This window comes from Misgurnus anguillicaudatus, chromosome 22 (genome assembly GCF_027580225.2).
Source record: "Misgurnus anguillicaudatus chromosome 22, ASM2758022v2, whole genome shotgun sequence".
Taxonomy (NCBI): domain Eukaryota; kingdom Metazoa; phylum Chordata; class Actinopteri; order Cypriniformes; family Cobitidae; genus Misgurnus; species Misgurnus anguillicaudatus.
Genome location: NC_073358.2, coordinates 21527476 through 21542874, shown reverse-complemented (window position 1 = coordinate 21542874; position 15399 = coordinate 21527476). Strand labels below are relative to the sequence as shown.

General features: G+C 36.9%; 1 protein-coding gene across 3 annotated transcripts in view; it reads right to left on the bottom strand.

Moving 5' to 3' along the window:
- The window catches only part of slc4a4a (solute carrier family 4 member 4a), a 77267-nt gene that overhangs the window by 18409 nt on the left and 43459 nt on the right, over positions 1-15399 (bottom strand). For all 3 annotated transcript variants that reach the window (XM_073861085.1, XM_073861086.1, XM_073861087.1), the window contains 6 exons: positions 12161-12318; positions 11976-12063; positions 9711-9865; positions 7616-7729; positions 4645-4819; positions 1626-1759 (listed from right to left, as the gene is read on the bottom strand). In XM_073861085.1, coding sequence (XP_073717186.1) covers positions 1626-1759; positions 4645-4819; positions 7616-7729; positions 9711-9865; positions 11976-12063; positions 12161-12318 — 824 coding nt within the window. The remainder of the gene's footprint in view (positions 1-1625; positions 1760-4644; positions 4820-7615; positions 7730-9710; positions 9866-11975; positions 12064-12160; positions 12319-15399) is intronic.

The following is a 15399-nucleotide window of genomic DNA, read 5'->3' as shown; positions in this document are numbered from 1 at the left end:
GTTAGATAAGTCCATACATACCTTTCTCATCTCTGTGCGTGCTGTAACTCTATCTGACACACCCACCGCTATCTTAGCTTAGCACAAAGACTGGAAGTAAATGGCTCCAGCTAGCATACTGCTCCCAGTAAGTGACAAAATAACACCAACGTTTTCCTATTTATATGTTGTGATTTGTATAGTCATAAATAACAAGGTCATATGAGACACATCCTTCTTTTAACCGTATTCATACTGGGAACTATATAGTCAGAAGACGAAGCAATGCTACTTGGGCAGAGTGATTTGCTCACAGCACCCGAGAAGATAGAGAATATAGTTATTAATTAATTTGTTACATTTATATAGCGCTTTTCTCAGTACTCAAAGCGCTTTACATATGAACGGGGGAACCTCCTCAACCACCACCAATGTGCAGCATCCACCTGGATGATGCGACGGCAGCCATATTGCGCCAGAACGCCCACCACACACCAGCTTATTAGTAGAGAGGAGACAGACTGATATAGCCAATTAGTATGAGGGATGATTAGTAGGCCAATGGGCAAGTTTGGATTTTTAATGACCACAGAGAGTCAGGACCTCGGTTTAACGTCTCATCCGAAGGACGGTGCTTTTTTGACCCTGTCACTATACTGGGGTGTTAGGACACACACAGACGACAGGGTGAGCACCCCCTGCTGGTCTCACTAACACCCCTACAAGCAGCAACCTGGTTTTCCCAGGTGGTCTCCCATCCAAGTACTGACCAGGCTCAGCCCTGCTTAGCTTCAGTGGGCAAGCTGTCTTGGGCTACAGGGTGATATGGCTGCTGGATGTTCCCAGTATGTATACTGTTAAAAGAAGGCTGTGTCTCATATGACCTTGTTATTTGTAAACGCTGTGACTATACAAATCACAACACATAAACAGGAAAATGTTCGCATTATTTTGTCACTTATTGGGAGCAGTATGCTAGCTGGAGCTATTCACTTCCAGTCTTTGTGCTAAGCTAAGCTGGCAGGGGCTGCGTCAGAGTTACAGCACGCAAAGAGATGAGAAAGGTATGTATGGACTTATCTAACTCTGGGGGATACGGGGAATAAGCTAAATTCCCAAAATGTGGGCGTGTTCCTTTAAGAAAAAAAGTAAACTTATTTCAAGAACCCATTGTTTTAAGCACAAATCCACTTAAATGTTTTTTTTTTGTCTAAAAGCTAGACTTATTTTCTTAGGTCCCTTTGCTCATCAAGAAAAACATCTTAATTTAAGAATTTTTAGATGTTTATACTGAAAACAAGACAAAGATACTAAGTAAGAATGTCATTTTTTTGCAGCAGACAAAGTATTTTGTTGGATAAGTACACTGCAAGTATAAGTGTAGGTAAGTGTGCATACAACCAAGTTTTGAATTTATATAACAGCTCCCCGACTGCATATCAAAAATAACAATATGGGATAAACCAATGGTTTTGTTATCTTTATAATCTGTTTAAACATCACAGTTGATGTCAATTAGGTCATAAGCATCATGTAAGCATGGCTATAAGATGTTTGAATTTGCTTGAATTATTCATTCATTTACACATTACATTAATTAAAATCTTTTTATTAATGAAAATATACAAAAAATTATAAATAAACACCTGCTGAAGTTGAAGAGTAGTCGTTCAAACACTAGCACTGGGCCTGTACTACTGAGGATGGTCAAAGGCTGTCCAGCCAGGAGACAGAAAACAGCTCCAGTCACTGCTGTACCCAGAAAGCTCTCCAGCACACCCTTAACACATGATATAAGAGTCAAAAAGTGTTCAGTTACCATCAAATTCCCTGTAAGAAATCAAGTACTGAAGTGAAATGTGTTTAGAGGACCTGTTGTGATAACTGCCATTGCAAGACATCCGACTGCTTTACATACAGTTGTTAAAACTAGGACTAGTAACATTACAGTAGATACTTTTGGCTGGTGGTGTATATGAAGAGTTTGGTTCCAAAACGCAATAAATCCATTTTGACAAATTTAGGTAAAAACCACTGATATATATAAATGACTGGATTGCGCATAGAACGCTTGACGTAACTGCGTGAGGTGAAGCCAGCGCACAGTTCGAGCCGCCATCTTGGTATACCCAACCAGCGTCATTGACTTCCATTCAAAATCATGATCAAAATTTACCCCCTTTACAGCGTATCAGTTACACAAGGTTAATTTTTAGGATATGTGTACGTTAATTATTTGTTAATTCTGGTGTTATTTGCAATGTTTATGTTTTAATCGGGCAGGATAATGGATTTATAAAAAACCGTTAAGGTGAGTGTGTCTGTTGCATTTGTTAATGACACGGGTATAAATAAAGTTTTTTTTTTTTTGACATTCAGCTACACTGTGACGGTCAGCGTTATTTCTCTAAATAAGTTTAGGTAACTTGTAAGTTTACAACATAATTACAAAACTAGCAAATTGCATGCACATACGGTACTTAAGTATGATTATTTATTTAGATTTCAGAATGAGCACGTTTATTGTCATTAATACTAAATATGCTGCGGTCTGTCTTGATCTGATACTGTAATAAAGATGAATGTATAATAACTGATTAAAACGCAAAATGTACAACTTTCAGTAAATAACTATTTACATGCTTTGGACGTTTGTGTTGTAATAATGTACAGGGTAACTTCACATATAAAAACGAAGACGAGTAAAGTGATGTTTTATCATTAAAATCTGATAACGTCCATTGATTTAATAGAACGTTTGGGTATACCAACATGGCGGCACGGTGGCTTCACAAGTGTGACGTCATGCGCAATCCAGTCATTTATATAGATCAGTGGTAAAAACGCGTTTTCTATACCAAGAAAGTGACAAGATGAAACACACTATTTTCTGTTACAAACTTTCACATAGTATCTTTAGGTTATAAAAACATAAAAAATTCAAATCCATAACTTGATTTTCAAAGATGATATAAAAACGAATGATTTTTTTCCACAAAATGCAATAAATCCATGACAAGTTTTTTTTTTCAAAATGCTATAAATCTATTGAATCAGTAGCCTATATTAATGTGCATTCATCTTTGCCATGTTATATTCATTTAGTTGACCAGTTGTACACACTGATTAAAAATATAAACATTAATGTCATTAATCAAAACACTTACTTTGTTATATTAAGAACACTGTCATTGCTGCGGTTATACTTGATGTCGTTGCTTAACGTTTTTTACAGCAATCAGCGATCACCATCACAGGTTTATCAATGCTATTAAAGTATTATTTTGTTTTTGTTTGTTTGTTGATCACGAAGTACAAAGTAGATGAGGAAAACTAGGACTCCCTGTACTCAACGCGCCACCATTATTTGTTTACATTGCATGGAATGGTGCGCTGTAATCTGTGGAGCGGATTTATTGCATTCTGTAGAAAAGGGGGAGTGGCGTTTATCGCGTTTTGGGAAAAAACTGAGAAAAGATGACAGAATAACACGGCGGATATTGGATTTTGCGTAAAATTAAGAATTTACTTTTAAATACTGACCTGATTTAATACTGATTCTGGCAGTAACTCATTTTTTTCAAAAATGGCGTTTATCGCGTTTTGGAACCAAACTCTTCATATCTTAATGGACTTTGGTAGTATGCTCTCTGATCATCCAATCAAAGAATGCTAAAAATGTTGATGTTATTGCCTGCTAGATGCCCTTGGAATCACAAACTCAAAATCGGATTAGTTAAGCTTCATCGCCATTCATTTTAAGCTACAGGACACAGCATTGGTGAAGGCCTCAAGGCAGATTTCTTTGACCCTGGCAACCCATAATTGCTGAAATATGATTGGATAAAAACTCCAACATAAAAATGCACCACTGGAAGCAGCACAACCATGAGAAAATGTATGAAATGAAGAGTAAAGACTATTGGATATAATAAAATGAAACAGTCCTTTTTTCTGATTGGTCAAAAGCTGTATTTTATGTACTGTACCATAGCAGTAAGGTAGTCGAGGCTAGTGCTGTATCGTGAATAAGTCAAGGTCAAATGGGTCATGCCTAGCAATGTACATATACAAAAAACATCATATAAATATTTTTTTCACGTGACATTCCATAATGCCAACACAATACTGTCCATAAAATCAAACATTTTATGTTAATTCCTATAACAAGTGTTGTTTGAAAAGCAATTGAAATTAAGACCATTAGGAGTGTTTTGTGAATGCGAGTGTTTGTTTGAGTTTAAAGGGGTCTGTTTCATAATCTCATACACTTCATTGCTCCTGCGTGGCAGCCTGCATGCAAAATGTCTCTAAATGACCTTTGGATCTCTCTAAATTACACTACATTGTTGCCTGACAAATACTGAAGGGCTCCCATGAGCTTAAACATTGATCATCCTGTGACACTTGCAGTAGACCTTAAAATTCTTTAAGAAAGCTTAACATTTGAACCGTGAGACTTTAACTTACTCACATGACCTGTCAGCGAATCAATTAAAAAGGATGGCAGGGAAGAAGGTCCTTTAAATCTACATCAGTTAAAGATTGACTTTGATTCTATTACACTGTAACCCCTGATTCTTATTCAGACAGATTAGAGATCATAGCAACACAACACAATCATAATGTTGTATTGTTTCCCATGAACTACAGCCATATCTTTACCTGCATGTTTTCTGTGGCGTCCCCTAACAGTCCTCCAAATGTGATGGCATTGGTTACCGTTCCCAGGTAGATGAAAAGGATCGCAGACAAAGACTGGATGTGTATTGCATCATAGAAATCACTTGCAAAGAAGGGTGCTTTTCTTTTAACATCAAGAAAAAGGCCACCACAAAATCTGAAGAAAAAGGATAAACATTAAGAATTCATTTTCTCAGGCTTTTTTCATTCTTATGCAATTAAAGGGGACATTTAAGTCTTTTTTAAAATGCAAAATAAATTGTTGGTGTCCCAAGAGTACATATGTGAAGTTAAAGCTCAAAATACCATATAGATAATTTATCATAGCATGTTAAAATTGCCACTTTGTACATTTTTGGGTGTGTCCTTTTAAATGCAATTGGGCTGATCTCTGCACTAAATAGCAGTGCCGTGGATGGATAGTGCAGATTAAGGGGCAGTATTATCCCCTTCTGACATCACAAGGGGAGCCAAATTTCAATTACCTATTTTTTCACATGCTTGCAGAGAATGGTTTACTAAAACTAAGTTACTGGGTCTTTATAGGTTGATAGAAGCACTGGGGACCCAATTATAGCACTTAAGCATGAAAAAGACAGATTTAAGAAAGGAAGTATTTATTTATTTTCATGAAATTTCTGTGCAGTTTTAACTGTGAGACCACATTGAAAAACTAGCATTTATAATCTAATTTAAACCTATTTAAAACCAACTTTAAGCAATGCTTTATGTAAAACACAGACATTTTATGACATAAAATAAATAAGAAATATTTACAATTTTGGATTATTTACGAATCAAGTGTGTAATGTTCATGATACTGACCATGTTAACTGTTTGTACCAACAGTCAGATTTGTTGTTTCCACTGAAGCATGTAAGATGCTCTTTGGAATTTTTTAATTTTTTTTTGGATAAGATGGATCATCAGGTTTTGTGGAGGATCAATCTGGAGTGTTCATGCCAGCACAAATATAGACAAAAATACATGCCAAAACAGAGTGTCTATTTACACTAAGTACACTAATCTCTGGTTGTATAACACTCAGGGTTCCCACACCTTGGTTAACTTCAAATTCAAGGCCCCTTTAAGGAACTTCCAGGTCCAATACTCTAAAATTCAAGAACTAAATGTGGGGACACATTTCAAGTGAGAGCGAGGTTACATCGTGTTATCTTTTAAGATACATTGCTACAGTTCCCTTTTGAGGGAACTCGTGCTGTGTCACTGCGGTGACACTTTGGGGATGCTTCCAGGGGTAAGTGCGTCTGAATATCATATTCAACCAATAGTGAGGCTTAACGACAAAGACAGGGTGACGCGGGAGCCAGGTAGTATATCGCTATCTAAAATATTGCCAAAGATGGCATTAGGGATGCAGTATGGCAAGGGAGACGCAGTGTCTCGTTCCCTTCTCAGGGAACAACAGTTACATAAGTAACCGGAGACATTTTCATGTGTCAAACACAACTATGCAAAAAAGCATTTTGGTATGAATCAACATTCGCATACAGAAGATTTAAGCATTTAAAGCGAACAGTTTAGCACGTGTGCTTAAAAAGTCTAGAAATGTTATGATATTATCCTACACTACACAGGGAATATTTTTTTACCCAAATAACTTCTTGCATAAAATACAAGCACTTTCAATGATCTGTATCTATTTATGTATATTTTCAAAAAACTTCCCATGGCCTTAAATTATTTCCCCCAGATTCACAAACTTTCAAGAATTTCAAGGACCTGTGGGAACCCTGAACACTGTAAAAAAGTAATTGTTGGTTCAACTTAAAGTAAGTTACCTGGTTGCCTTACATTTTTTAGTTAATTTAACTTCATCAACAAAAATTGGGTAAATTTTTTTCAACTAATATTTTTTTTAAGTTGCATAAACTCATAATTTTAAAGCAACCAGGCAGCTTACTTTTTGAACCAACTTTTTTACAGTGTATTTACACTAGGTCCGCCCACCAAAGCCTGGTTGGACCACTAACGCTTTAAAAAGATGCGTAGAAGTCAATTGCTTCAGTGGTACAGGCAGCAAAGTTTATAGCTCATGGAAATGGCTTTTGAGGTGATGTTGCTGGTTCGAAACCACCTTTTGCCGACCTCGCATTCTTCTCTTTCCTATCACATCGAAAAGGCATTTTTTTTTTTTTGAAAAAGCGCCTAGAGAGTGCTTATGAATAATTTAAAAGTATTTAATAGTTAGGTTAGGGATTGGTGTAAGGAAGGCTTTTATTCTCCCAATAATGCAGAATCGATTTAATAATTTTATTAAATAAAATCTTTTAAACTCTTTTATTATTGGATCCTGTTCATCTACAAAAATAGTGAGGTGTAGTATCTGCTAATATAGATAGTATCCAATTAATACTTACAATTATTGCAAATTTGATAATTAATAAATAAAACCTATTTTCACTGACTGTAAATAGCATCACTAATAACATCACTAAGAAAATACTGATATTTCCTTAAATATGTACCCTAAGAAATTGTCCAATATAATCTAAAATGAAAATTAACATTTTTTTTAGAAAGATGCAAATAGAAAGAGTAGCAATAGATGTTTAATAGTATATTTACTGGTATAAAGGAGTCACAATCAGTTTTGGTCTTACAAGTGGTACCAGTAGTACAAGGTTATTTTTTGCCAAAGGTCAGGGTGTTTCTTAAACCAAGAGTAGGATTGTGCTGTGATGGGAACATTAAATCTAACCATAACAGTTTCTTCGTAGTAAACAGAGCACATGCTGACTTCAGTGTTTATTGAATATTAAGACTATCCTATGAATTTTGAGCAGAGATCAAAGTGACCCTTTATCTGAAATAAACTATGATATTCAGAAGTTCGGCATAATCTTTTCTTTCCAAAAGACGTACACAAACATAAACCTAAGGGTACAGACGTTTCAAAGAAGTGAGATAATGAAAGGCTATAAAAACTCACCTCCCTGTCTTTTTCAGCTCATCGACTACTGCGTGCCCACCGCCCCCATGTCCACCGCTGTGAGGCATGTCTCCATTCATCTGTGTGCTGTCCCCTGCAGCATACATGTTCTTCCTGAACAACATAAAAATACACAGAAATTGTAGAACAAGACAGTCAATTTAATTTATGTCCTTACGGTGCGTTCACACCAGATGCGTTAGAGTTGTAGTTGGATGCTTGAACATTTTAAGTTTACTCGCTTCATTTGCGCGTGAAAGCCGCAATTGTCATTCGAGACATTCATGTGGAAATTGGCGTCATCGGCTTCTGCGATTCTGCTCGCTTCCTGTAATTAGGTAACTACTAGATCAAGCTCCTAATTGGTTAATGCGCCGCTAAAGTTTAGATTTTTCAACTTGCGCGTTTCCTGCAACAATGCACAATTCGCTCGGAACGTGCCATCTGCGCAGCGCCATCCGCACGGGACACGCTGCAGGGTGTCTATTCTCATCTTTGCATTGACTTAACATGTAAATCACTCTCGATTGCCGCCTCTGTCGCGTCTGGTGTGAACCATCACAGGGGAGGTAATTTCGCGTTCAATATAAAACTAAATGGATAGTTTTGGACCAAGATAATGGACCAACGAGCGTTGTACATTTTTTTTTTACAGTCTATGATCACGACCAACGGTTCGTCTCGCATGCGATTCGCGGATTAATATGCAAATTTAAATAGGGTAAGTTTATAATTTGCACATGTTTCTAAGGCTTGCAAATGTAAACACTTAAATGATTTAAAACAATTTAACCACAAAAAGGCGCTAAAGTGAGCGGATTTCTGTACGCACATGCGGTTAAATGTGTCCGGTCCAGCTACGTAACGTTTTTATGTGAAGCGATGCTGCATCTTCTTCCTGAAGCGCTGTTTGGAATTCGCCCTCTGCCTGCATGTGTGCACGTGTTTAAGTACCCTCAGTAGTGCATATACAGAGAGACACATTTCAAAAAGTAAGCCAACATAAAATCTTTCTGTTCTTGACAGGACACATACACACAAATTACCTCACAGTATTCTTTTTCTTATAAAAACATTTGTTTATGTCTTTAGTGAATTATAGAGTCAGAAACCAGTCTGTGCTTATTTGGTCTTAAAGAGACAGTAACCTCAATTAACCTACTTAAGTCTATGTCATTAATGTTAATCAAACAACCCAAGACAAAAAGAAAATTACTTCTGTGGCTCTAAAAAAAATTATATTTAATTTGTACAATAAAGAGTGTTATTATTCATTTAATTTGATTTCTGTAACTATGCTAATTTTAGACCTTACTTAATGTGCAACTTTGTTCTTTTTTATAAATGTTTATAATTTCTTAATTTGTTATTAGACTTTTTCCACACTTTTTTTGCTGATCTGAAAAATGATCTGATCCATGCCTCAAAAACCGTAATGTGATCCGAACCATAAGTTTTGTGATCCGTCACAGCCCTAATTACTGTACATAAATATTTTTATTCTAATAATGAGCACAGAAGTTGTCTGCAGATCCCATCTGGGCCTCTTTATAACAAAGCCATCATCAGACTGTTGTTTATATTCAATAATATTTATGAGTAATTTTATAAGGCCTTTTACGTGTACTGTGTTGTGTACACTGTGTGTTATGGTGGTTGTTCTGAGCCATTGGTGCTGTGGGCTGTGCTGGCAATGAGGGTGCAGACTGCTTGCTGTCGCTTCACCTGAAGCCAAAGACAGATGTGTCTTTATCTTATTAACCTTTGCTACTACTCCACTTACTCTTTGAATGAATGAATCTGAAATGACTTCATGCCTTCTGTGCTCCAGAAGAAAAAGGCACTTACTTACAATATTGACTATTAGTGTATGTGACTATTGCACTACCCTGTGTAACATACTGTGTGGCTTAGGCGGACAGAGGCTTGTATTAAAGTTTCAAACAATAAGATTAAGCTAAATGACTTTTACTCTTTTAGATCAGTATTACCATCTTAAGGTTAGTAACATATTGGCACACTTTAATGAGATTTTGCAATGATTCAGCAAAAAGAGAATGTTATGGGCTGATATTGACTCCCCAACACCAAATACCTTTTATCTGAAGACGGCAAGGACTTGGGAGGCTCTATTCGAATGGCAGGGTCCCATTCTCCTGGAGGGAGGACGATGACCTCATCCAAGAACTCATCTATGCCAGCGAGGAGATCTTGTCTGTCCTTGGCTTTGTACGCAATTTCGTGGAAGACCTTGATAAGAGAACTGTGATAACTGCCTAACTCTCTTCAAACACAACTAGTCCAAGTAGAAACGTTCGATGTGTTGTAGGCTTGGGCGGTAATACGGTAATATGGTATACCGCGGGATCTAAAAATAGCAAAGGTATCAGTTTCTATACCGCCATACCGGCATTTAAAAAAAAAAACAATGAACTTATATAGCAGACAAGGATTAAATATTAAATTAGGGATGGCGAAAACTAAACATTTTCTTCACCGACCACCGAGCCATTAACTGATTAGTTTAAAACAAGTACGCTGTTTATAATAACAACCATTTCGAGCTGCGCCTGCAATTTCGCAACTCTGTCGCATCTCTCTGCTGCTCTGCCTCCGGCTCATCCGAAACATCATTCCCGCAAACGCGTCGCCGCGGAGCTTGTATGCTGCTTGTAATCGGAGGACAAATGACTCCTTAGTTTCAAAATGGTTTTGGTAAGGTGATCGCGTGGAAAATAAATGCGTTTGTCTTATTAGAAGCTCATTTGAAACACTGCCGCGGCTTATTTAAGAAAATGACAGACACCGCTTAAGTTTGAGGTAGTGCTAAAAATAATAAAGAAAGATGATAATCATCACCTTATCAGTTAGCACTGAAATGTAGATGTAATGTATTTCCAAATCTAAACCCAACTTGTGCGGAATGTTGCCTAATAGACTGCAACACGATAAAACAGGCACCTTCAGATTGCATAAAAGACGCACCGCCAAGGCAGGTCTAACTCACTCTGTGCCTTCTAGTAACGACTAGAACAACTCTTTTGTATAATTATTATTACTTTTTCATTTTTCAAAAAGACAAGTGTCAACTTCTGTTAAGTGCAACACGATGCAATGCTTTGCTGATGCGAGCCGCGAGAAAGCCCTTGTCTGTTTTAGAAAGAATGCAGCAAAGATATTTAATGCTAATGTATGAGTTTCATTTATTTATGATGAGGTCCGTGCGTTCTAGTTAACAATGCAATGCAAGCGAACGCGCCGTGCCGGCGCCTCCATGTCATGGTTATTATATTGTCTATATTTGCTTTTAATATATTAAATACATGCAATTGGTTGATAAAACATTTATTAAAATTAAGACACAATTTATACAAAACGAAATTCACTTTAAAGAAAGGCTTTCTACAAAGCAAAACCTAATTAAGTGGTAAAAATGTCTAATGATTTACAAAAACAAAACTTAATCTGCACTTTACTGTTAACAGACGTGAATGTTAATAATTTGGAATACAACCAGTAAAAGCCTTTCGTTTTAATTATTTAATTGCTGGATTTTACAAAAAATATTTTTATTTTATATGCTGGAATATGCAGAAATATAAGTTAACAGAAGGAGGACTTTCTTTATTTCATTAAAATATGGCGGAATGTGCAGAAAATAGGTTTAAATGTTCAGCAATTTTCTTCAAGTCTGAGACTGTTGCTTTGATAAAATTTTAGCTTGATGCAATGTGAGTGCACAAAACCAAACGCCGCGCCAGAACCCAAATGCCGTGACCTTGCGCCAAATGTTTTTATTGGTTTATAAGTACAAACAGGCGAGTTACGAATTATTGAGTGTGAGGGATTTGTTCACTTCGCACAAAAATATCCTGGAAATTGGAATGAGATGGCTAACTGTAGTCGCGTTTAGTCCACTGTCTATAATAGCCTAATTTAGAGAATTTTTTTAACCGACAACTGGTTAATTCTGTTTGACCTTTTGTATTTATTTTTTTTATAAACTGCTAGTTGTTGCTAATAAAAGTTGTTAATATTGTTGTGCATGTTATTTTGTTATTTCAGTATTAGTGTTTGGTATTCAGTTTCTGAAGGGTTTAGCCAACCATTATAGTGACGCTGTCTGATTACGTCATAATTTTATAATTATTCACGGTAATACCGTACACCGGGGTAAAATAGGGAGGCGGTTTGATGGTATCAAAATTTGGATACCGCCCAAGCCTAATGTGTTGTATAATAATATAACAGAACATTACAGAAACAGCAGACTGTGCTACAAGGTACAGACACGCTATCAGCACAAGCAGTCTATTTAAATTTATGACGCAAAGGATTAGCTGAGATTGGCGGCATTTACCTCATCAGACATCAGGGTGGCGATTGCTCTACCAATTTCATGATATGACTTGGCTTTGCCTTTGGGCCCAAGAAGAATAAATAGAAATCTAGGGAAGATCAAGCAAAAAAAGCATATAGCTGAACATCAATCTCTCACTACATTGCATTTTTTCTTTAACCTCATGGGTTAAATGCATGTCATACCTGGTGGGCACAGGCACTTCGGTGAGCGCCCCCAACATGACAGCCTGCTGCAGCCTTACAAAGGCCACAAAAGGACTGTCCAGGAAGTCCACTTCACCAACAAGAACATTGGAGGCCTCAGCATCTCTGGGTAGCTTCTTCATGAACTTGTTCTTCAGCTGAACACATGCATAAACAGAATGGTATTTTAATGAAGTTCAGTAAGGAGATAAATGGACACGGTCCACAAATCAAGGCCCAACACATAACCTCATTAAACAGACTGCTCAGCTAGCCTTTGTGCCAAGACTTTCATGAGGCAAGATGATGAAGGCAACAGCCACTTGTTGTCCGAGTAATGGAAATTATGAAGATTGGTGGCTAAACATGGCATTGTTCATTCTGGGCTTTAGCAAATGCCCACTATGGGTCCGGAATTCTTTTGCTTGTTTGTCAGAGGAACCAATGGTAACCGGTATAAAATATTGTTCAATTAAGTTTTTTCTAAGGGTTGTTGTTACGCCTACCCATGAAAGACTTCAAAGGCAGTGGCACCTGCCAGCGCATAGCCTTTGAGACTATGCCAATGTAAAATTTACAGGCCAAAGATAATTAGCACACTCTGCTCGCGTAAGCATAAATTGTTGTTGCGCAACTTCAACTGGTGTCTCCAAGGTCATTATTCCAAAATACTCAAAAGATGTTCGGATATCAGTCATGAATCAAGTAAGCTCCCTTGTTTAGTTACAAAATTCTCTAATTCTTAAGTGTCTCATTGAAATGGCAGCATTAGCAGTTTAGTTAACTATTGTTGGAAGAAAACTTCTATCCAGCAAAGCATTTAACCTGAATGACCCAAGCTCATAACATGAAGCTGACCTCTTACTTATCAGTAACCCTAGAACAATCTAGACCTGTTTTGGTTGTTCACCTCCTAAAACTACATATTAATGTACCACCGTACTGCCACATCACTTTTTGACTATAAATCCTTTAACTATAGAAACTGCATAGCAGTACAGATACGAATTATACTGTATGCAATGGTTAAAATGTATGCGTGTATGTTCACAGTGCAGTGAATCTCTGCTATATCTCTTAATCCTTCAAAGGGTCTATGCCCTAAAAATGTAGTTTAAGTCAATATAAAGCCTTAGGGAGGCGCTCTCTCAGTGTGGTAATCTCAAGAAATGGAACTCTAACAATGTATTTAGATTTCAATTGATTTAGTAAATAATAACATGTAATGCAAATCTACGAATAAAGAAAAATATATGACTTGAAATATAGAAAAATACATCTTTATTCTAAATCACTGTACCAAATATCTAACGAAAAATGTATAATTTCCCTTGAATTAGCATCCATTTCCAGATTTCATAAAGGCTGAACCTTTAATCTCAGAAAAGCACAGATGACATCATCATACAACTGATTATACAAAAGCCTTGAAAGTGCATGACATAAATACACGCTGTCCTTCCGTTATTATTAACGGTCCCAATCTGTCTATGTGACTGGGACATCTCATACAACCAGTCTCTCATTTTGCCATTCAAGGAGCATAAACATGTCTGCAGAGGCCTTTCAGAATTCACATCAGCACTGTATTATTCTGAATGGAGCACTTGCCTAGTACTGTCATAAACGTGCCAGCAGTTTCTTTAGAAACGCAGTGCTGTGTTCAGCAAAAGTAAAGATTCCCAGGTAAAAGTAAAAAAACATTCACCAAATTCTGTGGAGCGAGTTAATTTGTATTGTTTGTCACAGATTCACACCACTTTTATGACCTTTCGGTACTCCCTCAATGTCAGTCCAAGCACTTCCTAATAGGAATGGAAAAGGTGTCTTTTTTCTCACCACCTATGTCATAGTGCTGCACACTTCACTGCTTTTGTTCTGTTTAATATTTCACCCAAAAAACTCCCAAAAAATAATTACTTGTGCATCAGATGTATTTCAAATGCACGACCTAGTCAGTGAAAACACACCCAAAGTGTATTTTTAGGGTTTACAGTTCTCTGTATACAGTATTTTATGAAAAAATAAAAACAAAACATTCTTAATACATAGTAAGGGGTGGGCAATAAACCGGTAGATATGATAAAGCGGTAGAAATTTGTCAACCGGTAGAGATTTTGGATTATAATCTCTATCGAGGTTATGCGTTCACATCACGTTGCTGTGCACGTGGTTACGAAAATGTAACATTTGTACAGGTTTTAAACACCACAGTTTAAAACAAGTGATTTTAAGGCATTGAAACACATACAACAATGCTATATGAACGCACTGTTTCTGTGTGAGATGAGCGCGCAAGTCGCACATCCGCTGCTCATTAAGCTTGTGAGCATTTTTGCCGCTTTATTTGAGTCAATGTAAAGACAAGTTTACGTGCATATGGAGGTCTCGTGGCGGGAATGAGGCATTTTGCGCAGTGCGGTAGATGCAAATCAGCCTCGTTTGCACGAATGACGCGAATTGAGCATTGCCGTGGGAAACGCGCAAGTTGAAAAATCTGAACTTTTGCAGAAAATCACGCCACGTTAACAGGAGCTTGCTCTAATAGTGATGTGATTACAGGAAGCGAGTGGGGTCACAGATGCCCTTCCCATGACGCGAATTTCGGCGTGAATGTCTTGAATGACTAGAATTTCACCCGTAAGTAAACACAAAATGTTCAAGTGTCCAACTACACGCGAATAGCGCATTTTTGCCGCCTCTACAGCGTCTGGTGTGAACGCACAGTAACAGTAGATTGGATCCGGACTTTGATCTTAAAGGGGAAGATACCTAATTTTGCTCCTGTCTGTCACTCGTGTTAATCAAACAGCATTGTGAAAAAAAATCTCTCACTGCTCTTTACTAAATCACTTTTCTACCTTTAATAAGATATACATTATTATTTATTATCATTCTTTCATCACTAACTGTTTATCTTCAGTGAGCTTGAGTTTTGTTTGTTTTTATCTTCTTTTTTTATGCATATATAAGTTTTTTTGTGAGAATTATGAAAAATCTATAGCATTAAAGATTTTAATAACATAAAAACCTTATTAAAAGATAAAAAACTCTACCGTGATGCATATCGTTATGATGATATAAAATGAATCTTATTGTGAAATAAAATTTTGGTTATATCGCCCACCCCTATGTCAAAGATTTAAAACTAAAGTGAAATGGAAAGTAAAAATCAAACTTTGATGCTCCAAATCCCATGATTAGATTATGAGACTTCAGCCTGGATTTCACAGACAAGG